Source organism: Procambarus clarkii, chromosome 5 (genome assembly GCF_040958095.1).
Source record: "Procambarus clarkii isolate CNS0578487 chromosome 5, FALCON_Pclarkii_2.0, whole genome shotgun sequence".
Taxonomy (NCBI): domain Eukaryota; kingdom Metazoa; phylum Arthropoda; class Malacostraca; order Decapoda; family Cambaridae; genus Procambarus; species Procambarus clarkii.
In genome coordinates this window covers 1,029,069-1,054,801 of record NC_091154.1, presented here as the reverse complement: position 1 = coordinate 1,054,801, position 25,733 = coordinate 1,029,069, and the positions used below count along the sequence as shown (strand labels likewise).

At 42.7% G+C, this 25,733-nt stretch overlaps 2 protein-coding genes across 6 annotated transcripts in view; one reads left to right on the top strand and one right to left on the bottom strand.

Annotated features, from left to right (window-relative positions):
• Positions 1–25,733, top strand: part of LOC138372420 (kynurenine 3-monooxygenase-like) — a 270,834-nt gene that overhangs the window by 157,155 nt on the left and 87,946 nt on the right. The gene's annotated exons all lie outside the window — the stretch shown is intronic.
• Sf3b3 (splicing factor 3b subunit 3) overlaps positions 2,210–25,733 on the bottom strand; it is a 44,685-nt gene continuing 21,161 nt past the window's right edge. For all 5 annotated transcript variants that reach the window (XM_045752546.2, XM_045752538.2, XM_045752554.2 and 2 more), the window contains exons 12-25: positions 20,918–21,069; positions 19,546–19,701; positions 18,460–18,615; positions 18,185–18,322; positions 16,091–16,213; positions 15,150–15,344; positions 13,706–13,840; positions 11,519–11,724; positions 10,161–10,283; positions 8,207–8,372; positions 7,877–8,089; positions 6,355–6,504; positions 5,727–5,924; positions 2,210–4,216 (exon numbers count right to left, since the gene is read on the bottom strand). In XM_045752546.2, coding sequence (XP_045608502.1) covers positions 4,076–4,216; positions 5,727–5,924; positions 6,355–6,504; positions 7,877–8,089; positions 8,207–8,372; positions 10,161–10,283; positions 11,519–11,724; positions 13,706–13,840; positions 15,150–15,344; positions 16,091–16,213; positions 18,185–18,322; positions 18,460–18,615; positions 19,546–19,701; positions 20,918–21,069 — 2,252 coding nt within the window. In that variant the 3' untranslated portion in view covers positions 2,210–4,075. The remainder of the gene's footprint in view (positions 4,217–5,726; positions 5,925–6,354; positions 6,505–7,876; positions 8,090–8,206; positions 8,373–10,160; positions 10,284–11,518; positions 11,725–13,705; positions 13,841–15,149; positions 15,345–16,090; positions 16,214–18,184; positions 18,323–18,459; positions 18,616–19,545; positions 19,702–20,917; positions 21,070–25,733) is intronic.

The following is a 25,733-nucleotide window of genomic DNA, read 5'->3' as shown; positions in this document are numbered from 1 at the left end:
AGCAACATACTAAACAAAAACCAACTAATGCTGGCGTTTTTATATTGAACTCTGTCAGCCTGATAATATGATCTCTAGTTGCTGCAGGGCAGGATTAACACGTTTAGAAACCCCCCCCCCAAGCACTTAAAATATTTGTTTGAACTTTAATCTGAACAGATAAAGAAAAGATACCCAGTGGGAGGCGGGTACAAGTGAAGAACAGCTTGAGGAGAGGAGAGTTAAGCCCTGACTGAGGGCCTTGACTGAGGGCTTAACCGAGGAGAGGACCAAGTTAAGACATGTCAGGGCTTAAGCAGCCGCTTGACTGGCGATAGGCAGAATTAGGCAGAAATTAAAACAAGAGACAGCTGGCACCTTCACTCCTATTGTTTTTTCTCTGACTTCTTTTTTTGGGTTTGACTTCTTCTCATTGTGCAGGCACACTGTCTCTATCAGGATAAAGCTGGTTGTAGTCGCTGAGGTCTGGGTGACGCAGCGCAATAAGCTGTACTAATTGTTTCAGTTGTGACTTATCATTTTCTTTTTCCGTGGTGGATCTTCTGCTAAACTATTTCGGTCTTCCTCATTGATGACAAGGCCTCCTCCTCTTCCTCACATCGATGACGAGGCCTCCTCCTCCTCACATTGATGACAAGGCCTCCTCCTCCTCACATTGATGACGAGGCCTCCTCCTCCTCACATTGATGACGAGGCCTCCTCCTCCTCACATTGATGACAAGGCCTCCTCCTCCTCACATTGATGACAAGGCCTCCTCCTCCTCACATTGATGACGAGGCCTCCTCCTCCTCACATTGATGACGAGGCCTCCTCCTCCTCACATTGATGACGAGGCCTCCTCCTCCTCACATTGATGACGAGGCCTCCTCCTCCTCACATTGATGACGAGGCCTCCTCCACCTCACATTGATGACGAGGCCTCCTCCTCCTCACATTGATGACGAGGCCTCCTCCTCCTCCTCCTCCTCCTCACATTGATGACAAGGCCTCCTCCTCCTCACATTGATGACGAGGCCTCCTCCTCCTCCTCACATTGATGACGAGGCCTCCTCCTCCTCCTCACATTGATGACGAGGCCTCCTCCTCCTCACATTGATGACGAGGCCTCCTCCTCCTCACATTGATGACGAGGCCTCCTCCTCCTCCTCACATTGATGACGACGCCTCCTCCTCCTCCTCACATTGATGACGAGGCCTCCTCCTCCTCCTCACATTGATGACGAGGCCTCCTCCTCCTCACATTGATGACGAGGCCTCCTCCTCCTCACATTGATGACGAGGCCTCCTCCTCCTCACATTGATGACGAGGCCTCCTCCTCCTCCTCCTGACATTGATGACGAGGCCTCCTCCTCCTCCTCCTCACATTGATGACAAGGCCTCCTCCTCCTCACATTGATGATGAGGCCTCCTCCTCCTCACATTGATGACGAGGCCTCCTCCTCCTCCTCACATTGATGACGAGGCCTCCTCCTCCTCCTCACATTGATGACGAGGCCTCCTCCTCCTCACATTGATGACGAGGCCTCCTCCTCCTCCTCACATTGATGACGAGGCCTCCTCCTCCTCCTCCTGACATTGATGACGAGGCCTCCTCCTCCTCCTCCTGACATTGATGACGAGGCCGCCTCCTCCTCACATTGATGACAAGGCCTCCTCCTCCTCACATTGATGATGAGGCCTCCTCCTCCTCACATTGATGACGAGGCCTCCTCCTCCTCACATTGATGACGAGGCCTCCTCCTCCTCACATTGATGACGAGGCCTCCTCCTCCTCACATTGATGACGAGGCCTCCTCCTCCTCACATTGATGACGAGGCCTCCTCCTCCTCCTGACATTGATGACGAGGCCTCCTCCTCCTCCTGACATTGATGACGAGGCCTCCTCCTCCTCCTCCTCACATTGATGACAAGGCCTCCTCCTCCTCACATTGATGACGAGGCCTCCTCCTCCTCCTCCTCACATTGATGACGAGGCCACCTCCTCCTCCTCCTCACACTGATGACGAGGCCTCCTCCTCCTCCTCCTCACATTGATGACGAGGCCTCCTCCTCCTCCTCCTCACACTGATGACGAGGCCACCAGGCACTGCGAACCGCGCATCGTTGCCACGATGGTCAGAGAACTACTGAAACTACTAAGTGTTCCCTCACATTTTTTCTAATTTGTCTTAAGGGTTTTAATCATTAGGAATTTCTGCAAAACAACTTTCCTGAAGCTAGTTTTATTTATATAAGTTTTTATATATAAAAAAAGAGACATCATACAGAGTCTAGAAAACAGTTCTAATCCTACATTATACTGACAATAATTAATAAAAGTACAAATCCCAACTTTTTTTTTTAAACTAGCCTTCAGTTTTAACTATGATGGGAGGACAGAGGTGCAATAGACACCATCCATCACTAATATACAGGGCAGCATTAACTATGCCACCCGTCCTCTCAACAAATGTACCTGTGCGCTCTGTCCTCCCCCAACGAACAAAATAAGGGGTACTATGAAAAGGGGTGGCTTTCAAATATCCACAGTTACATTTTCTATGCGCAAATTGGTTCGTTCGTTCGTTCTCTCTCTCGTTCTCTCTCTCTCTCTCTCTCTCTCTCTCTCTCACACACACACGGCTCTGGAGCCGGTGGCTGAGCAGACAGCACGCTGGACACGTGATCCTGTGGTCCCGAGTTCAATCCTGGGCACCAGCAAGAAACGATGGGCAGAGTTTCTTTCACCCTATGCCCCTGTTACCTAGCAGTAAATAGGTACCTGGGAGTTAGTCAGCTGTCACAGGCTGCTTCCTGGGGTGTGTGTGTGTGTGGTGTGAAAAAAAATAGTAGTAGAAACAGTTGATTGACAGTAGAGAGGCGGGCCGAAAGAGCAGAGCTCAACCCCCGCAAGCACAACTAGGTGAATACACATACACACACATTTTAGTACCCCTTATTTCATATGTTGTGGCAAATCAAGGCAACGGGCTGGACATGAGGTACAGTACATCGTCAATGTATAAACTAATCAAGTTTCTGCGCAGTTTCCAACCTGGCCTCCAAACACTGATATTCCCCCCCCCCCTCATTATTACTATGAATACAAGTATAAAACATGGACTGTTTGTACATAAAAAAGTCTACAGTCTCTCTTTACCCAGAAAGTCAGCCCATCCTCCTGCTTAGATAGTACTTGTAATAAACAGTGCAGACCATCGTACATATATTGAAATAATGGACAATTAGACAGTAGCAATTGACACTATTAAATTTGGACAAACTCGAAAGGGTTTAATATTTGCTAATAAAACTGAACCTAACCATCCTAGGCCTAATATATGCTATCTGAGGCCTAATATAGTACATATGTGTGCTATACTAGGTCTAGGAATATTGAAGTTTGGTTTTTAGCTTAACTTTTTCTGGACTCTTTATAAAAAGTGAATAGTACCAAATTTTACTAATTGTCCATTACGTCTATATTCGTACAATGGTCCACATAGTTACAAAAAGGACTATCTTAACAGGAGGACGGGTTTCAAAAAGTCTATGAACTGTTTGACCACAAAGAAATCAACATCCTATACTATTCATATTGTACAAGATACAAACAACCTAACTTCAAACATTGCCAGGCCTCGTACAGTGTGTTCATGTACTAAACTCGGCCCAGGTTCATGCTTATTGTTCAACTTTCTGGCGGTACATCCTTTTTAGTACATAAACAGTACAAAACATGAATCTTTCTTGGATAAATGTAGACTTTGGACACTCCCTCAATAACAGCTATAGGATCTATCATTTGTGGAGGATGGGTAGAGATTTTCAAAGTTTACTGGCACAAGGGCTTTGTGGCAGATGATGATGGTGCAACACTGTGCTACAGCAGGTGATGTTGGTGCAACAATGTGCTGCAGCAGATGGTGTTGGTGCAACAATGTTTCGAGGCAGATATTGTCAGTGCAACGAGGCTCTGTGGCAGATATTGTCCGTGCAACGAGGCTCTGTGGCAGATATTGTCCGTGCAATGAGGCTCTGTAGCAGATATTGTCAGTGAAACAACTACAGGAATACTGTTAATATATAATCTTTAGAAGGCATAACGAGTTCTTATGTCTTCTAATCTCTTGGACAATTCATTGGGAGTCTTGTCCAGATCTTCTGAGATACTTCTTTGTTTGCCTGGATCCACCATATTAAACTGTTCGCACAAGTCTCCATCAATAACATTCTGGCGGAATAAAAATAGAAAGTTAATACACATTTCACAGTTCAAAATATTTCTCAAAAGTCAATATTTTATGCCATCATAAAAAAAAAAGCAATTCAAAATATTTAATTGAAAATAATATTACTATCCAACATGGCTTTAAATCTTATTCAATAATATTTCTTTAGTGCTCTTCAATCAAATATAATGTTATTTAAGTGAGAGATACACCAATAGCTAGTGTGGGTCCACTACAATATTCACAAAGTTAACAAGCATTAAAAGTCAAAATATAAACAAGGTAGACTGAAAATCATTTTTCTAATTAAATAACAGACCAATAGAACAAGGGCATTAGAGGCACATGATTCGCCGAGACAATGAAAATAATCTTATGACGCAGTCAAGTGGAATATACTGGATGGAAGCTACTTTCACAATTTTTTAAAAAGCCAGTTCTTGTTCTATGTAGACACTTGTCTATGTAGCTTGGCTCTGTCTTCTTAACACTTTCGCGCTCCCGGCAAGCAAGAAAAACTTGCCCCAGTGCACGCGGCGTTTCGGGAGATCGAGCGGTAACACTGAAACGTGTATACTCTTTTCACTAACCTGACATTAATTATTACCATACTCGAGTATCTGCAATTTATCAACTGTTAAAAGTCAAGTTATTTTCTGATCTGATATACAGATCATGTCCTCAGATGCCAGGGACGGTCTGGATGGCTTGGCCCTATCTTGCCAGTTACTGTACAGTACTTATCAAGTCACCAGATACCAGGGACTGGACTTTGTCACTGCTATACTGGCCGTACTCACCCCTGCATACCTTTGATCGAGAGGATGGAACATAATGAGCAAAGATGGTGTACTCTGGGACAAAAAATAATGAGTAACAGAGTGGTGTAATGAGTATGAAGATTTGACGACTCAAACTAAAGATGATTGCTAGATGGGCAAAACTCATCCCATTTTATTGACTACACAGTAACTGTTCATGAGTAAGAGAAGTTGAACTTACTTAAGAAGTTAAGATATAAGGCAGCCAGACCAGATGGAATCTCATTTTGGATTCTTAATGTGTATCTTCAGATATTCTATGAGGGCCAGTAATACTAGTGGCCTCGATGAAGACAACAGGAAGCCGGTGTCTTGTCAAAGGTCCCCCCCCCCCCTTTACCCTGATGATCTTTAACAGCTGAATTTTAAAATCTATCAGACTTTTGGTGTTTACAGCTTCGGCGGGTAGGTGGTTGCACAGGTTTACAACCCTATGGGTGAAAAATACCACACCACTGCTCCATATTCCAATTTCGGTCTCACAGATTGCTTTTTTTTTATTTCTCTATCTACATATATTAAATGTAGTTTAGAAATTTGCTAACATAGTGTAGGTTCCTTTCAGTCCCTTGTTCCCACCAAAAATAAAAAAATAAAAAAATATTTTTTTTTTTTCAAGTATAAAAATAAAACCTGCTTTTTCCATCTACATCAACAACAAAACTTGAAGGTGCTGTAAGCAGCAGCTGACCTTGACGGGGAAGAAATAGGACCTGAAGGAGAGGTGGTCTCTCCCACAGAGCGGTGGGTGCTCCGAGCGCATGTGCATTTCCAAGTTCTGGAATAGTTCGTGATCTTCCCGAGACGTGAAGGGCACCAACACTCCCACCGTCCCGCTCAACGTTGTGTACACCAGCGACTCGCTTCCTCCAGGGATCAGTGTAGCTTTCTGAAATACAAATACTTATTATGCTAGACATATCACCACTACAGTATCTCTTTTTTTTTCCGGGATGACTAATTAAGAAAAATTGGGGATATCCTACTTGATGCAATAAGTTCCTGGTTGATACCTGGTTGATGGGGTTCTGGGAGTTCTTCTACTCCCCAAGCCCGGCCCGAGGCCAGGCTTGACTTCCTGTGCTAGTTTATTTCATAATACAAACAATTTGATACTTTCATAAATCATATTTACATCTTTATACAGTACATAGCAATACTCACACATAATGCAGTCACACACACACACACAGTGTTACATATCATACACACATTACTAAAACAACGGGAATAATTATACAACCAAAGAAATAATTATACAAGTGGCCTCTGGTGAAGAAAAACCTTGCCACTAATAAAAACAAAATTATTAAGTGTACCTCTAGCGTATTGACGGTCTCCCCTACGTGGAAGTTGGCGATCACTTCCGCCTTCTGCGAAGCTCCGTTCAGAAGACCACGGTCCCAGAGCGCCTTGTTGCCGGTGGGGTCCTCATCAACGTCGTCGTTGATGTCGCTGCCCAGCCGTACCTTCACAAAAGAAGAGGGAAGGTAGAACAAAATGCTTGTATTGTGCCACTGCATGTTCTTAAAAGCGACTGTTTATGTGCCCTGCATCTTACTGAAAGCCACCATTAATACCCTGTATCTTACTGAAAACCATCATTATTGCCCTGCATCTTACTGAAAACCACCATTAATGCCCTGTATCTTACTGAAAACCATCATTATTGCCCTGCATCTTACTGAAAACCATCATTATTGCCCTGTATTTTACTGAAAGCCACCATTATTGCCCTGTATCTTACTGAAAGCCACCATTAATACCCTGTATCTTACTGAAAGCCACCATTAATACCCTGTATCTTACTGAAAGCCACCATTAATACCCTGTATCTTACTGAAAGCCACCATTAATACCCTGTATCTTACTGAAAACCACCATTATTGCCCTGTATCTTACTGAAAGCCACCATTAATACCCTGTATCTTACTGAAAGCCACCATTAATACCCTGTATCTTACTGAAAGCCACCATTAATACCCTGTATCTTACTGAAAACCACCATTATTGCCCTGTATCTTACTGAAAGCCACCATTAATACCCTGTATCTTACTGAAAGCCACCATTAATACCCTGTATCTTACTGAAAGCCACCATTATTGCCCTGTATCTTACTGAAAGCCACCATTAATACCCTGTATCTTACTGAAAGCCACCATTAATACCCTGTATCTTACTGAAAGCCACCATTAATGCAAGCCATCAGAAGATGGAATTAAGCTCAAACAACATGTACAGTAAATATGGAAGCCACCAGAGGACAGAAGTGAGTTTGTAAACACCACGTACAATAAACCACAACATTCTAGCTGGAACCTTGGGCTTGAGGTAGCTAGGAAGACCATGGACATGAAGCACATGACAAACATGAGACGAGAGCAGCCACAGCGAGAACAATACGAGGATGGAGGGAAGTAACCAGCAGAGTCCTGCAAGTTCCCGCACTTGTATACCAAATCTTTCCTGGTTTACGGAAATCATCTAGACGAGGTGGAATAATGCAAGAACAAACATACACTTACTGCAGTACCGGCAGACATAAATTTACCACATTAAAGGCAGACACACTTACCACAGTAAGGGCAGACATAAACTTACCCCAGTAAGGGCAGACACACTTACCACAGTAAGGGCAGACATAAACTTACCACAGTAAGGGCAGACAAACTTACCACAGTAAGGGCAGACATAAACTTACCACAGTAAGGGCAGACACACTTACCACAGTAAGGGCAAGACATAAACTTACCCCAGTAAGTGCAGACACACTTACCAGAGTAAGGGCAAACACACACACCACAGTAAGAGCACACACACACACACACACACACACTTACCACAGCAATGTTGCCAAACTTGTCGGCGACAGCAGCAGTGTCAAAGTCCAAAAGGCAGGACGTGGTCACCCAGCGCTGATTTGTGTCATCCACAAATATAATGAGCTGATTCTCATGACGTTTGTACCTCAGAACAAACATGCTTTCTTGAACGTCACTGACAAATACACGCTGGCCTCTGGCTTTGATATCCACGATCAGATTTGGAATGTGCTAGAAAAATATATAATGAGTTATTTCTATATACACAAAAGTCTTTGTTATATATTCAAGTGCTATCACAATACATTTTCGTTCCTTTTGCATACACGAACAATCATCTCACATTACCTTATTTTCACACTTTCGAAGCAGCTTCTTTTTGCCTAGGTCATATATTCTTAATAAGCGGCCGACCCCAATCAAAACTCTACCATTATACGAGCATATGGCTGTGGGAATGTCCTCAACTTCCGTTCGATGAAGGAGTTCTAGACTGGTGCAGTCCATGACGACTCTGTCAAGGAAGATAACATACCTGTCACTCACACCTTGTGATGATTGTAAAGGAAACCCGCCATTCACACCTTGTGATGATTGTAAAGGAAACCTGCCATTCACACCTTGTGATGATTGTAAATGTAACCTGTCACTCACAGGTTGTGATGATTGTAAATGTAACCTGTCACTCACAGCTTGTTTTGATTGTAAATGTAACCTGTCACTCACAGGTTGTGATGATTGTAAAGGTAACCTGACCACACAAGTCATGAGGGCAAACCTATACAATTCATGTCATGAGAATACACTTTCAGTTCAGCATTTAAATTGACAGTTAAATCAAAATGGAGAAACAACGATTTTTTTGGTCCATCCTGGACCATCATAAGGCCGCGTGGCAAATGTTATCATGTAAAAATCTCAATATATGGGGAAAACAATTTTAGTACAGTATGTTTCATCATGTTATCTCTATGTCTCACACCTAAAGCATCGGTTCCCATTCAGGCGCATTCATATATTTCATAACACTATCTAGATGAGGAGCCGGTCGGCCGAGCGAACAGCACGCTGGACTTGTGATCTTGTGGTCCTGGGTTCGATCCCAGGCGCCGGCGAGAAACAATGGGCAGAGATTCTTTCACCCTATGCCCCTGTTACCTAGCAGTAAAAATAGGTACCTGGGTGTTAGTCAGCTGTCACGGGCTGCTTCCTGGGGGTGGAGGCCTGGTCGAGGACTTGGCCGCGGGGACACTAAAAGCCCTGAAATCATCTCAAGATAACCTCAAGATAGATGTCACACGCCTATAGCACTGACTCCTGTCTGGGCACTTTAGCCATAGGGTAATATTTTAATAAATTTAATTTCTACTTATTTTAACATTGTGGGAAAAACACATTACATGCTGAAAATCAGTGTACAATTGACTCTTAGCTTTGAGTGGGAATGTATTCCTTGAAATTCCCTATCCAAGCACACCTCATAGTATTATTTAATTAAGGAACTTCTGGGAAAATATAAAATGAATTCAAGCCCCCCTGAAATATATTAAATCAAATTTATCAATTTTTGAACTTAAGTTCCCACCAAGGGTTGGTATAGCCCTACACTAAAGGTTGCCAGTACATACATGTAGCAGTATAAGTACATACAGTTCCCACCAAGGGTTGGTATAGCCCTACACTAAAGGTTGCCAGTACATACATGTAGCAGTATAAGTACATACAGTTCCCACCAAGGGTTGGTATAGCCAGACACTAAAGGTTGCCGGTACATACTTGTAGCAGTATAAGTACATACAGTTCCCACCAAGGGTTGGTATAGCCAGACACTAAAGGTTGCTGGTACATACATGTAGCAGTATAAGTACATACAGTTCCCACCAAGGGTTGGTATAGCCAGACACTAAAGGTTGCCAGTACATACTTGTAGCAGTATAAGTACATACAGTTCCCACCAAGGGTTGGTATAGCCAGACACTAAAGGTTGCCGGTACATACATGTAGCAGTATAAGTACATACAGTTCCCACCAAGGGTTGGTATAGCCAGACACTAAAGGTTGCCAGTACATACAGTTCCCACCAAGGGTTGGTATAGCCAGACACTAAAGATTGCCAGTACATACATGTAGCAGTATAAGTACACACAGTTCCCACCAAGGGTTGGTATAGCCAGACACTAAAGGTTGCCAGTACACACAGTTCCCACCAAGGGTTGGTATAGCCAGACACTAAAGGTTGCCAGTACATACAGTTCCCACCAAGGGTTGGTATAGCCAGACACTAAAGGATGCCGGTACATACTTGTAGCAGTATATGTAGCCACAGTCCACCTGCCGGGGACTCAGCTGGTAGTCCTTGACGGTGCCCACCAAGAGGTACTGCTGGTCCATATCCGTCTGGTTGGCAAATTTCACCAATGCAATGCTGTAAACAAGAACAAGTAATTATATGTTTGTACATTGCATAATACTGTATGTTACTCATTTAAAGAAATCTGCACGCACCCTGTGCAGTTACACACACTGGAAATATGTGAAGTGAATGAACACACAATAAATAAACACATCAAATGCTTTTGGTAAACTTGGGAAAATAACAGCATAAGAAGTACAAGTTGATGGGAAGCAAGGATAACCCCCACGCAACCCAAGCCTGTTAAAGCCATCGTAGCAAGGAGAGGGAACTAAGATAGCGGCCAGGGAGCACTGCAGCAAGGACAGGTAACTAAGATAGCGGCCAGGGAGCACTGCAGCAAGGACAGGTAACTAAGATAGCGGCCAGGGAGCACTGCAGCAAGGACAGGTAACTAAGATAGCGGCCAGGGAGCACTGCAGCAAGGACAGGTAACTAAGATAGCGGCCAGGGAGCACTGCAGCAAGGACAGGTAACTAAGATAGCGGCCAGGAAGCACTGCAGCAAGGAGAAGGGAACCAAGATAGCGGCCAAGGAACACCAGCATGAAAGAATAATTTGGACCTAGTTTGAATCGGGGTTACAAATGTTGTACAAGCAATTGTTTGTTTTGGTGTGCTCTATCTTTCTGGTAGTATTTCCTTTCAAAATGAAATGATTTTATATCCCCAGACTTCCCTGTGGCTGTACTGATGGGGCCCAGCTCTGTCATAGGTGCTCGTGATTCATTAAGAGTCTGGTGAGGTGTCTTAGATTTTGAGGATTCCAGGGGACCAGATTCACGAAGCAGTTACGCAAGCACTTACGCACCTGTACATTCTCAATCTTTGGCGGTTTTGTTTACAATTATTAAACAGATAATGCTTAAAACAGATAAACAGATAATTCGGAGGTACCAGGAGGTGCCTTCGAAGCACCAAGAGGTGTCTTCAGAGCACCAGGAGGCTGTTTATAACAATAACAACAGTTGATTGGAAAGTTTTCATGCTTATAAACTATTTAATAAATATAACCAAAGCCGTCAAAGATTGAGGAAAGATGTACACGTTCGTAAGTACTTGCGTAACTGCTTCGTGACTTTGGCCCCTGCAGGTGGGTAGCTCAGGGAGATACAGAGACTACCCTTCTAGAAAGTGTAATGATGATAACATCATTAGGCACGTGACCCAACGACTCCCTCGCCTGGGTCGTCTTGACAATGTGAAGCGAGTTTCCTAGGACTCACACTGAAGGGTTTCTTTTCTTACCTGAAGGCTGCCTCATTTTGGTCCAATCTGATCATGTGTAACGTATTGCCCTGGATGGGCTCAATGATGCGCACCACGGAGGCCCACATGCCAGGACCGGCCTTTGGGGCTCCGAACACGGCATCTGGGAGGTCCTCGGAGAGTAACGCTTCTGCCATCCTCTCGGCAACCTCAGCTTCCTCCTCCCCTGCTGCCTCTCGCAGTTCCTGTTACAATTTACAGTTTTCTTTAACCAACCAATTACTGAGGCATATTTAACTATGAAAATAAACATGAAACTGATAATTTGGTCAAGGAGCAATATTAACTATAAGCACACACGGTTGAAAATAATGATCCTGTGATATGCTCTTAGTATGACTCTCGTTTATGTAAATAATGTACCATTATTGTGTGTAAATTCTATTATAAATGAATAACCATTTATGAATCTTTTACTTCAAGAGTTGAATACATGACCTGTGCTTACTGAACTGAAGTTCAAGATAACACAATTTCTCTGACTTGATAGTGACGTGGACCATTACTTACAGTAGTCAAGCACATTATAAACTATTTAAAATTACTTACCTACTAAACTGCCTATCTATTCATTTATCCTGAGTGGAATAGACATAGTGGACATAGCAAGCCTATTTAAATTATTGGAAGGTAAGCCAAGGGAACATCAGTGGAAGCTGGACCCTTGTAAATTGGATTTGACCCTTGATTTGTGCCGGTCATGGGACACAAATGAGTTAACAAAAGTAAGGACTTTGTCACTGCCCTGTACAGGCAGTTGAAGGAAGAGGCTGTAGAAGCCAATTCCATCGACAACTTTAAAATAAAATATAATGAAAATGTTAACGATAAGAGGGGTAACCAGCCCATCAGGTATACATGGCTAGGAGGTGGGGCATTAAGAGCTAGATCTAACTCTGCCATAGCCACTGAAAGGCAAACATTATCCAAAAAAACACACAGTACTAAAATATAAAAACCAATGACACATTGAGTAAAATTAATAAGTCAACAAAGTTAAGAATGGGCGGCGTTACTTCACAACCGAAGAGTATCCATCAAATACTGTATTTAAATCAAAAGATGCTTCCCCACAAGCAAGAAATACAACAATATAACTGCAGGTGACGTCAAATGTGAAGTCCAGTCAACAATCCCCCAGCTTAAGCAAAGAAAAGTGAGTAGATCTTAAGATAAAGATCTAGGAGTTGATATCACACCAAACCTGTCTCCTGAAGCCCACATAAAGAGAATAACGTCTGCGGCATATGCGAGGCTGGCTAACATCAGAACAGCGTTCAGGAACCTGTGTAAGGAATCATTCAGAATCTTGTACACCACATATGTAAGACCAATCCTGCAGTATGCAGCCCCAGCATGGAGCCCGTACCTTGTCAAGCACAAGACGAAGCTGGAAAAAGTTCAAAGGTATGCCACTAGACTAGTCACAGAACTAAGAGGCATGAGTTACGAGGAAAGGCTGTGGGAAATGCACCTTACGACACTGGAAGACAGAAGAGTAAGGGAAGACATGATCACAACCTAAAAAATCTTCAGGGGAATCAACCGGGTAAACAAGGATAAACTATTCAACACTGGTGATACACGAACAAGGGGACACAGGTGGAAACTGAGTACCCACACGAGCCATAGGGACGTTAGAAGGAACTTTTTCAGTGTCAGTAGTTAACGGATGGAATGCATTAGGCAGTGATGTGGTGGAGGCTGACTCCATACACAGTTTCATATGTAGATATGATAGAGCCCAGTAGGCTCAGGAATCTGTACACCAGTTGATTGACAGTTGAGAGGCGGAACCAAAGAGCCAAAGCTCAACCCCCGCAAGCACAAATAGGTGAGTACACACACACATATCGGCACGAAGCTTTGAAGTATAACTGGGTTAATGCTATAGTTCCGTGGTGCTATACTTTTACCATTATACTCACTAATACACCCACTGAAAATATGCTGCCATACCTGGAGAGGGTTCCGAGACTACTTCTACTCCCCAACCTCACCTTGACACCCTTCACCCCCACCAGCCTCACTCACCACCTCAGGAAGGTGGGTGCCATACCTGAAGTGTGTTTTAGGAGTTCTTCGACTCCCCAAGCCCGGCCCGAGGCCAGGCTCGACCTGAGGCCATAGGCAGATGGAGACAAATGTCACCCATTTAATACATACCTCTGCCATCTGCATCTTGCGCTGACGTTTGGTGTCATCCGTGTAGGCATTGTGGTCCGTCTCAATCAGCACCAGGTGTCCGCTCTCGGGATGGATGACAAACTTGCGTGGTGTGTACTCTAGTGCATGGGACACCTGTCACACCATACAACCAATTATACACCAAGAAATACTATGTTTAGAGTTGAATACATGACTATCTTACTTTGCTAATATGGAATACCTCACTCCATTCCTTCAATTTACCATTCTGTTAAAAATACAACCATTTTGCTTAACCAGAAACTTACACACCCAACCATCCCACCTAACCCACCAAGGCTAATGTGCGGAAAACACAAACACTACAGAACTTTAACTTGTACTAATAGGCTCCAGTTTTTTAAGCGTGTCATTCTGGACAAGAACCCAACATACTAGGTGAGAGGATAGGTTCTAGTACCTGTATTTCAACTGGTCTGTGGACCACTTGAAATACATTGACTCTAAAGGCATGTTCCAGAGATGTTACTGAGTACCATGTACCTTGTGCATATATATACTGCACCTTCTTCTCGAGATCTTGAGGTTATCTCGAGATGATTTCGGGGCTTAGCGTCCCCGTGGCCCGGTCCTGATCAGGCCTCTTTTTTTTTGTTACACACCCCCCAGTAAGCAGCCTGTAACAGCTGTCTAACTCCCAGATACCTATTTACTGCTAGATGAACAGAGCCATCAGGGTGAAAGAAACTGCCCATTTGTTTCCGCCTCCACCGGGGATCGAACCCGGAACCTTAGGACTACGAATCCTAAGCGCAGACCACTTGGCCATCAGCTGCACCCCCCAGCTGCCAGGCTTCCTTAGGAAAGGTAACAGCCTTCCCTAAGTTTTAGTACTTAGCTTGAAGAGACCACAATGTGCCAATAACAACGTCAATGCAAAGTTATGATGGTGAGAACACACAAAGCCACTATGATTATATATCACATGAAAGGGAGACGAGGACAAGGTTCTGGTATAGGATATGGGGAAGGGAATGGTGCCCAACAACTGTAAACCCTTGCAGATTGAATGCTTCTGCCTGCAAAAAAAGCTTTAACTAATCTGACATTAACATTGCCAGAGCTTAGAGAAGGGAAATAAAAGTGCAACCATGAGATGAGAGAGATCAAGGTGGAGGGTCAGGTCAGACAGGTGGAGGGTCAGGTCAGACAGGTGGAGGGTCAGGTCAGACAGGTGGAGTGTGAGGGTGAGTTATGGTAGGTCAAATAATATAAAAATAGATGATAATGATTAAAATGACAGAGGAGAGAATAAGGCACAATTGGTTAAAACAAAGAACCCAACTATGTCATCTGAAACATAATTATAGTGATGACATTTTGCTCCATCCTGGACCCTTATACACTAGTGATAACGTCACTTCGAGCATCTCAAATGAGTATTCGTGGCAGCTTCACGCACCTGGTTGAAGACGGCTCCGAGCTTCTCCAGAGCCAAGATCCTCAGTGTGTTGGTGGAGATGGCCACAATACCCTCAGGACACTGCTCTGACGAGAACCCGGCCGCATATTCCAGGCTCTCGTAAGATAACGGCGTCAGGTGGAACCTGTTCTGGTAGTAGTAGGACAGCCACGATCTCGACGACATGGCCAGCACCTACCACACAAAAGTAATCAACAAGAGTTAGCATTCATGCCTATAATGACATCCCAATTAAAGATTATCAATGAATGAGGCCACAAGACTGAATTGGAGCTGCAACCCTCAACTTGCCAGACACACGCACCATTGTGGTCTAGTCAGCAGTGCGTGTGCCCGAGCTGACCAGGGCCGCAGGTTCAATCCCATCGTAAAGCTTCAATATTTATTTAGAGATACATCACATTTGTGTGATTTTATTGTGCAAAAGAGTTTCAAGGCTTAAATTGTAACTAGTAAATAAAATTAAATCAAATCTTATCTGCACAATTATACAGTGTATAATACAACCCGTCTCATGATTTGCCACAACATACAAAATAAGGGGTACTAAAAGGCATGAGCCCAAGCCTCCTACCTATAACATAATCAACCTACACATAGAAAACATGGCTATTTGTGAGCCGTTACCTTTCACAGTGTCCCTTATTTTGTGCGTTGGGGACCATAGCGTACAAAATGAAATACACCAAAGCACGAGTTACAGTGACTATACACAGTATATGGACAATATTAAAGCCGAGAACTTTTTATGGTTAAGTATTATTAAGTTGGCAACTTTGCCATTGTGAAGACCTATCAACCAAGGAAGTTGCTCCACTTCACTCCTAGTGATTCCCAGACCATCTATATGCAATAAATACAATTTGAACTTGAGTTATTAACTTACACATTTAAGGTGCTGCATATGAGTATTTACTTACCGATTCATTCCCTTGCATGATGATTCTGAAGAGCTTGACAGGCCGGGAACCCAAATAACGTGTGCGGGTGTCCGACATGTCGCCCGTCACAGAATCCAGAACCGTACGCAGCAACACACCATTCTGTACAACAGCAATAATGCAATTTACAATCTAGAAAGTGAACAAACATTAATTTTGTGGGCAATTACAACCTACTAACTGGTACGGAAAGAATTACAGCTTTCAGGTGTATACTTGTAGCCCAATAACTGGTAGAGAAGGCAAGCAGCACAAGTTCGTGTAGTGCAGCGGTTAGTGTGCTATATCAGCATGTCTCATAAGAGAGAACAGCCCGAGTTCGTACTTTAGGCACAACGGGATGATTAAACTCCCGCTCTGTAACTTCTCAACTAAGATCACTCGGCAGTAATTGGTAACCTGTTTGTGTATCGGATAGCAATTCATGTTCTGGGGAGAAGCTACTGTAGTTGGGTATACCTAAAGATGAGGAGTGGGAAGGGGGAGGGGGGAGCTCTTAACTTTAAACAGTTAAAAGTTTTCTGCTTTTGTGGAAGTACAGTACCAGTAGTCTCCAGAATGTTGAGGAAAACCATAATAATATTAATAGGGAATAAGCAAGATGTCTTTGGTCTTGCCTCTCAACCTCCACTTGAGTGGTGCTCAAGTAGAGGTTGAGAGTGGTGCTAGTAGCCGAGGAAAAGATTCATAGCTGAAGGAAACACGATCATGACGAGGGCAAGAACAACTGACTGGTTACAAGTGACCCCATGATGCACCTGTTGCCTAACTTCAACCATCCATTAATTTGGTGAGTGTAGCTGCTAAAAAAAAAAAAAAAAAAAAATGGTCTGGCAAAGGAAGCAGCCATTTTACTCCACGACAGCGACCTTCCCGAGTCACGCACTCTAACAGCTCTACTACCTTAGGAAAATAATCATCTAGACTTCAAAAACATTAGCCTTCATGATTTCAATCAATTTGCAGGTATGCATGAAACTTCAAATGTCTCAAGTGGCTACAAACAAATGTCTCAAGTGGCTATAAACAAATGTCTCAAGTGGCTATAAACAAATGTCTCAAGTGGCTACAAACAAATGTCTCAAGTGGCTATAAACAAATGTCTCAAGTGGCTATAAACAAATGTCTCAAGTGGCTATAAACAAATGTCTCAAGTGGCTACAAACAAATGTCTCAAGTGGCTATAAACAAATGTCTCAAGTGGCTATAAACAAATGTCTCAAGTGGCTACAAACAAATGTCTCAAGTGGCTATAAACAAATGTCTCAAGTGGCTATAAACAAATGTCTCAAGTGGCTATAATCAAATGTCTCAAGTGGCTATAAACAAATGTCTCGAGTGGCTATAATCAAATGTCTCAAGTGGCTACAAACAAATGTCTCAAGTGGCTATAAACAAATGTCTCAAGTGGCTACAAACAAATGTCTCAAGTGGCTATAAACAAATGTCTCGAGTGGCTATAATCAAATGTCTCAAGTGGCTATAAACAAATGTCTCGAGTGGCTATAAACAAATGTCTCAAGTGGCTATAAACAAATGTCTCAAGTGGCTATAAACAAATGTCTCAAGTGGCTATAAACAAAGGACAGGATGCACAATAGAGACAAAGACAAGCCAAGAAGAAAATGGAGAGATACAAGAGAGCCCAGTGGATCAAAGGGAACAGGGCTCTCTTGTATCACAGGGAACAGCATTGCAAAACAACATAAACATAGCCTCTCATAAGACACATGAGCAGATGAACATCTCTATTACATGTAAACATTTCAAGCCATTTTTTACAACTTACAGAATTAAAGCAGAAGACAACACCACTGTATTAAAGTATTTTCCATACTTTCCAGTGGATAGAACACAGTTATAATGTCAAGTTTAAGATCAATGTCATCGTAGCATACACAGAAGAACACATGAATAAGGACACTGCACTAAAAATCACATATCAATAAATGTGCAATAAAACACACTAAAATGGTTTTCTTCCTGATAACAGCCTTGTAGAATGTGTCTAGAGTGGGCGTGCATGTTATATGTTAGAAAAATATGGCAGTATACTTGTCGAGTATAACATACCTGCAAGCCGATGTTGAGGTAGAGCGCGCCCAGTGTGCGAGGCTCGTTGTCTGCACCTTCCTGGCCTCCCATCTCAATTATACTCAGAGACTCGGGCAGAGCCGGCAGCGCCTGCATTCCTCGTACAGTCAGACAGTCCTAGCATTGGAAACCTCATTAGTGTCATTTTATTCTAGATAACATGTCAATATCTAATGTAGACAGGAGTAGACATGTCAAGATGAACCCCCCCCCCCAAACACATGAACAAAGACCCAAATGCAGAAATTTCTTACATTAGGATCGAGACTGATGATCCTGACTGTGTTATCCGAGAGACCAACGGCCAAAAACCGCGAGCGCTGCTCCCCGACAGGCACACGGCCGACACCCATACAGATAACATCACTCTTCATCTCCTTCCTCTCTGTATATTCGTTTAGTTGTCCAGTCTGCAAGCACCAATGGGCGATATAAGCATATGGCCAAAATGTTTGCAATGAATATCATTTTCAGTTGAAAAATTTAGATATGTAAAAAAAAGGTGCCAATCTAGTAATATATATGTATAATTCAAGTGATGCTTTTTTTCTATAAATAAACAATGAATTTAGAAAACTTTAGTGTAAGTAAACAATAGAAAGTGATGCAGGCGAGGAGTCACAATAACGTGGCTTAAGTATGTTGACCAGACCACACATTAGAAGGTGAAGGGACGACGACGTTTCGGTCCGTCCTGGACCATTCTCGAGTCGATTGTGTCAATCGACTTGAGACACAATCGACTTGAAAATGGTCCAGGACGGACCGAAACGTCGTCGTCCCTTCACCTTCTAGTGTGTGGTCTGGTCAACAATAGAAAGTGATAATTTTCTTAACTAATTGCTACAAGTAGCTAGACTGTTTAATGATGGGAAAATTATAATTATTATCTTCTGACTTAACTGTTTCAACGCGTGTGTTGGCTACAATTACCGTTTACCTGTAACACACGTTGCCAGCAACTCCACCTGAAGCCAGGGTGACATACTATATATCCAGACACCTTGCATTGATTCTAAGGATTTTTTTATTACAATACCATGGTGCTTTTTATCATTATAATGTTCCAACATGCATACAGACAGGCACAGCATTAATCACACACAATACCCAGAGTGCCTGCCGATACCTGGAGTGTCTGCCGATACCTGGAGTGTCTGCCGATACCTGGAGTGTCAGGTGATACCTGGAGTGTCTAGTGATACCTGGAGTCTCTAGCATTACTGAGTATGGTGGAGGAACTTAACAGGACTCCATCATGCAATATCGCAATATAATAATAAACTCATACACAAATGCACACTGTATCACGACTGCTCACAGATTTACTAACAACTTACCGGGTCCATCTCAAAGTAGACAATTTCTCCTCCCGTCAGTGCAATAACAACCTGACGTTGGTTCAAGGCACATCGTACAATAGTCTTCTTGCCCGGAGCTTTCCACTCATTGACACGCCGATCAGCACGGATGTGACGAATGCCATCTGGGTAAACCTGTAAGAGAACAATACCCGAGTGAAGTAGATGAATGCACTTGCAAATTTACAAATTATAATGCGATTATCCATTCTGAGGCATCAACTTCTGATTGTCAGCATACCTGGAGCAGGTTTCGGGAGTTCTTCTACTCCCCGAGCTAGACCTCGAGGCAAAGTCTGGCAGTATATGTAATTGATGAGGAACCATCTTAAAAGATCTATGGCCCCCATAACAACAAGGTGTTACAAAGTGACACCTAGGGAATAAAAAATAATTTGCAGCTGTTAAGTTTGGATATCAAAGTTTTGTTACCTTTGGTTTATCTTCACACTGCAAGTTGCATTCTTTTATGTCGACTGTAGCAGTCAACCTTCTCACCGTGTTCTTCATCCATACAACATTAGACCAACAAAGTTCATTCCTGCCTGGCCCAAAGTCAATGATCGTGGTATAAGTGTGTCACGGGGAACCAAAGAAACTTTTACAAGATTCCCTCTACATAGCAGCCATTACTTCAATACATCCAAACAAGTGCTTGTGTTTGAGCCTGTGTTGCTCTACGTGGCCCACTTGTCAAGTCATCTGAACACTCAGTGTCTAGAGTAAGGGGTACTCACAGAGCAGTTATGACGGTTCACCTGCAAGTGGGTTACCAGCAAATTGTTAATGCAACAAGTTGAAGAAGTTGTGTCCTCTGACTGGGAAAATGCAGTATAAAGAATAGATGGCTTCTGGGATCAAAGAACCCAGCACTTTGTGTTCAATGAAGTTTTGTATTAAATCTTACACATCTGGAGAATTCACAGAGTGGGTTCTGAGAGCTCTACATCCCAAGCCATGCTTGCAGCCAGGCTTGTCTTGAGGTAACGTCATCTAAAACGCTGTTGCTTGGAGTGGCCCAAAGGCCTGCATATCCATAGCAACCTGACGGCTCCAACATTTTCCTCAGAAACTTGTCCACCTGCTTCTTGAACATGTCCACTTTTGTTCCAGTCATATTTCCTGTTCCTATAATGGAGCATCCCCAGAGAGAGTTTCAGAAATTCTTCTACTCCACGAGCCCAGCCTGAGGACAGGATTGACTTGTGATAACTTGGTCCAACAGGCTGTTGCTTGGAGCGGCTGTTGCTTAATGGAAACTAGTGGATACTGAATTTGAATACTGCACAGAACAAAATAATGAAGGCTGACTTTACATAATGGTCAGCACCAGACTCAGGAGGGAACATACCTGTACCAATGCATCATCACCGAGCTGGGAACAAGCCAATGTCGGGGTGGTGCCCAAGAAGCCAGAATCCGTCACTTCCTCTACAGTTTCTCCGATACTCAGTACCAGCGTGGCATTAACGAAGGACACAATGATGTACGAATCATACTGATCTGTAGGGAGGAGGAGGAATAGCATTTGAGAATCAAACCATTCAGATATCATTGTAATAATATATTAACTTCCAGGCTACAATGAAAATTACGTAATTACAACTACAGAAAAGACAACATTAAATGAATTTAATATTCCAACATCCTTTATCTTGGAAGAGGGTATGAGAACAAGGAGGTGGGACATGATGCTGCTGCTGCCCAATGCAGAAAATAAGTCACAATAACATGGTTGAAAATTAGACACCCAACACACAAATCTGAAAATAAAGAAGAGACGACATTTTGGTCCATCCTCGACCATTACCAAGACACGCAAAGACTTGGTAATGATCCAGGACGGACCAAAATACCATCACTTCCTTCATTATCAGATACGTGGATTGAGTGCCTAATGCTGCCGAACCCCTCGGCCCATTGGGAATCAATTACTGACCTTGCAAGAAACGAGGTCTTCACTCTTATCAACCAGTCCATGTGAATGGATCCGATTTTAAAAGAAGGAAGCAGTCGGAAATCAAGCCATAAAAAGATAGATCTCATTTTCTGCCTGCATGTTGTAGAGTCGACTAAGACAAAATATATTGGTAGAGACCTCTGTGCCTCTATTGAGTCACACCATCATCATCATCAGCGTCATAATCCCATACTCACTATTACAGGGCACGCAACACCCTGGCAGGGAAGGGTGTCACACACTGTATAATATACAGTATTATGTATGTAGCGATATATATCTACGTGCACCTCACCATACATTCAGCATGTGTTATCTTGAGGTTATCTTGAGATGATTTCGGGGCTTAGCGTCCCCGCAGCCCGGTCCTCGACCTGGCCTCCTTTTTTGTTACACATCCCCAGGAAGCATTCCGTAGCAGCTGTCTAATTCCCAGGTACCTATTTACTGCTAGGTAAACAGGAGCATCAGGGTAAAAGACACTCTGCTCGTTTGTTTCTGCCTCTGCCGGGGATCGAACCCGGAACCTCAGGACTAGGAATCCCGAGCGCTGTCCACTTAGCCTTCAGCCGCCTGCTATTCCTTAAGGTAGAGTTACCAGCACACATTGAACTCCGGAGTAGAGCGGTCGTCATACGATGACACTAGTTATCCCTACCCGGTTTTTATACAATATATTGTATATGTTAAGAATTTTATCGGGAACAATCAATGCATTGCAGGACAGTTCATCTTCTTAAAATACCTGAAAATATCGTTTTGTAAAACTGTTCTATTATCACAATACTACACAGTGACATACACTGCTCTATGAAAATATCTAGGTAATACGATAAAAAAATTAAAAAAATAAAATTCTTGAAATTAATAAATAGTGAGATAATAGTGCAAATTCTTATCTTTTTGAATAGCTTCAAGCATACAGAACTTTCAAATATTACTCTTCTATCTATGGGTTAATAATATTGTTGATGCTGATGACGACAACAATTCTGTGTGAAGTCTCCCACCACACCTAGGAAAGAACAAGGTGCCGCAGGTCAAGAACATGAACATAGGAAAGAACAAGGCGCCGCAGGTCAAGAACATGAACATAGGAAAGAACAAGGCGCCGCAGGTCAAGAACATGAACATGTGACAAGAGATACCCAAGAGCACGGGTTTCTCTGTGATGGAACATAGAGAATAACTGTATAAGCAGCCTACTAAAACCCAGCACAGTAACACAAGCAGCGTCAAAACATTGTTATTTGCTTAGCTAAACGAACTAGAGGGTTCAGTTCCTGAACCGATTATGTGCCTCTGTAACCCTTTACACCACCGCCCATAGCATGGGTATTGGGTGCATAATAAAGAAAGAAATTGAATTGCCTATACGTGGGTTTGCGTTTATGTTAAGCCATACAAAAATTTGAAATAAATGCTCCCTCAATAATAAATTCATCAAATTATACCACCTGCTCATATTTAAGTCACATCAAAATAAGGTGATGCTATCAGTCTACTACGCTGGTTCACAGCTGGCCAGAGACCCTTTATATCTTCACTATCGACCTTAGTAACTTGCAAATAACCCAAAGGATTCATTGCTAAATTTGAAACTCTGAAATATACCCCATATACGTAACTTATCTTTGTTTAGCAAGTGTTCAAAACGTTACCAATCACTATAGAGGGGGGAGGGGGGAAGCCACTCAACACTTTCTCAAACTGTACCACACATAAAACCTGTAATATCATCTCTATCGTCAGGAAAAGATGGAATGATAATATGATCAGTTCCTTTTATTCATTTATAATACGATCACGTACATAGTGTGATCATTTTAGCCGTCGGCACTCTACCACCTCTCTTGCTTAGGGCTGCTGCTCAACATTAAACGGCTCGGTGGAGAACACGGCCATTTCTTCCCTCCACTTACAACAACCCCTCCCTCCCTCTCCCCAGAAACACATTTCTCAGCAAGTTTAAAAATTGTCCCTTTCTCTGGTTTTAAATATATTACCTCACTCTCAGCCAGCTCCACTTCAACCTGAAAAAGAGAGAAAAAAAGGCTGTTTGATAACTATCAAACAACCTTTTAATTAGTACAGTCCATAACCAATCCTTAATTATACAAAAAATCACAAAATCCTACATAGTGAATGACTCAAACACAACATAAATATAAGACCCCACAAGACTTACAATTTATGTGGAGAGGAATTACAGAACTCTAATAAAGAATTAGATCTATGGGTGGTTTGGGAAAGTAAGCTGTCGCAAGAACACTACAAAGAACATTGTGCGAGGAGCGTATATGTCGCTTTCCAACTTCAGACTTGCTTTTAATTACATGGATGGTGAAATACTAAAGAAACTGTTCATGACCTTTGCGAGACCAAAATGGGAAAATGCAGCAGTTGTATGGTGCCCGTATCTCAAGCAGCACTTAAATAAACTGGAAAAAGGTGCAACGGCATGCAACAAAATGGCTTCCAGAACTGAAAAATGAGTTACGAGGAGACTAGAGACGTTAAATAAGCAAAAGCTAGAAAATAGAAGAAAAAGAAGAAAGAGGCAATATGATAACCACTTACAAAATACTAACAGGATTCAACCAAATTGACAGAGGCATTCCTGAAACCAGCAACGTCAAGAACAAGACGACACAGATTCAACCTAAGGAAACAAAGGCGCTAAAAGAAAGTTTTCTTTCGCAACCAGAATGGTAGACGGTTGGAACAAGCTAAGTTAGGTTGTGGTGGAGGCCAAAACTGTCAGTTTCAGTGTTATACGACAAAGAGTACTGGGAAGACGGGACACCACGAGCGTAGCTCTCATCCTGTAACTACACTTTGGTAATTACACACACACACATATCACAGATGGTAGAGACTCATTCCTCTCAATGTTTGCTGATGATGCCAAAATTATGAGAAGGATTAAGACAGAGGAGGACAGCTTGAGGCTTCAAGAAGGCCTGGACAAACTAGAGTAATGATGCAACAAATGGTTGTTAGAGTTTAACCCAAGCAAATGTAATGTAATGAAGATAGGTGTAGGGAGCAGGAGGCCAGATACAAGATATCATTTGGGATATGAAATACTTCAAGTCAGAGAGAGAAAGACCTGGGGGTTGATATCACACCAGACCTGTCCCCTGAAGCCCATATCAAAAGGATAACATCAGTGGCATATGCCAGGTTGGCTTTTAGAAACTTGTGTAAGGAATCCTTTAGAACTTTGTATACCACATGTCAGACCAATCCTGGAGTATGCGGCTCCAGCATGAAGTCCATATCTAGTCAAGCATAAGACTAAACTGGAAAAGATTCAAAGGTTTGCCATAGACTAGTACCCTAACTGAGAGGTATGAGCTACGAGGAGAGACTACGGGAATTAAACCTCACGTCACTGGGAGACAGAAGAGTTAGAAGGGACATGATCACTACACAAGATTCTTAGAGGAATTGATAGGGTAGATAAGGACAGACTATTTAACACAAGGGGCACACGCACTAGGGGACACAGGTGGAAGTTGAGTGCCCAAATGAGCCATAGAGACGTTAGAAAGAATTGTTTCAGTGTCAGAATACTGTAGTTGACAAATGGAATGCATTAGGAAGTGATGTGGTGGAGGCAAACTCCATACACAGTTTCAAGTGAAGATATGATAGAGCCCAATAGGCTCAGGAACCTGTACACCTGTTGATTGATGGTTGAGAGGCAGGACCATAGAGCCAGAGCTCAATCCCTGCAAGCACAACTAGGTAAGTACAACTAGATGAGTACACACAATGGGTGGTGAAATATTACAGAAACTGTTCACAACATTTGTGAGACAAAAATTGGAATATGCAGTTGTATGGTGCCAATATCTCAGGAAACATCAATACACTGGAAAAGATGCAAAGGCATACTACAAAATGGCTTACAGAACTGAAAAACAAAAGCTACGAAGAGAAGCAAAAGGCGCTAAATATGCCAAAGCTACAAGATAGAAGGAAAAGAGGCGATATGATCACTATATACATAACAGAAACAGGAATCGACTAAACTGACAAATTAAAAATTCTTGAAACTGGCAAATTCAAGAACAAGAGGTTATAGATTCAAGCTATAAAGGGGCTAAAAAATATTACTGTACAAAGTTTTCTTTTGCAAACAGTGGTAGATGGTAGGAAGAAGTTCAGTGAGAAGGCGGTGGAAGCCAAAACCAAAAGT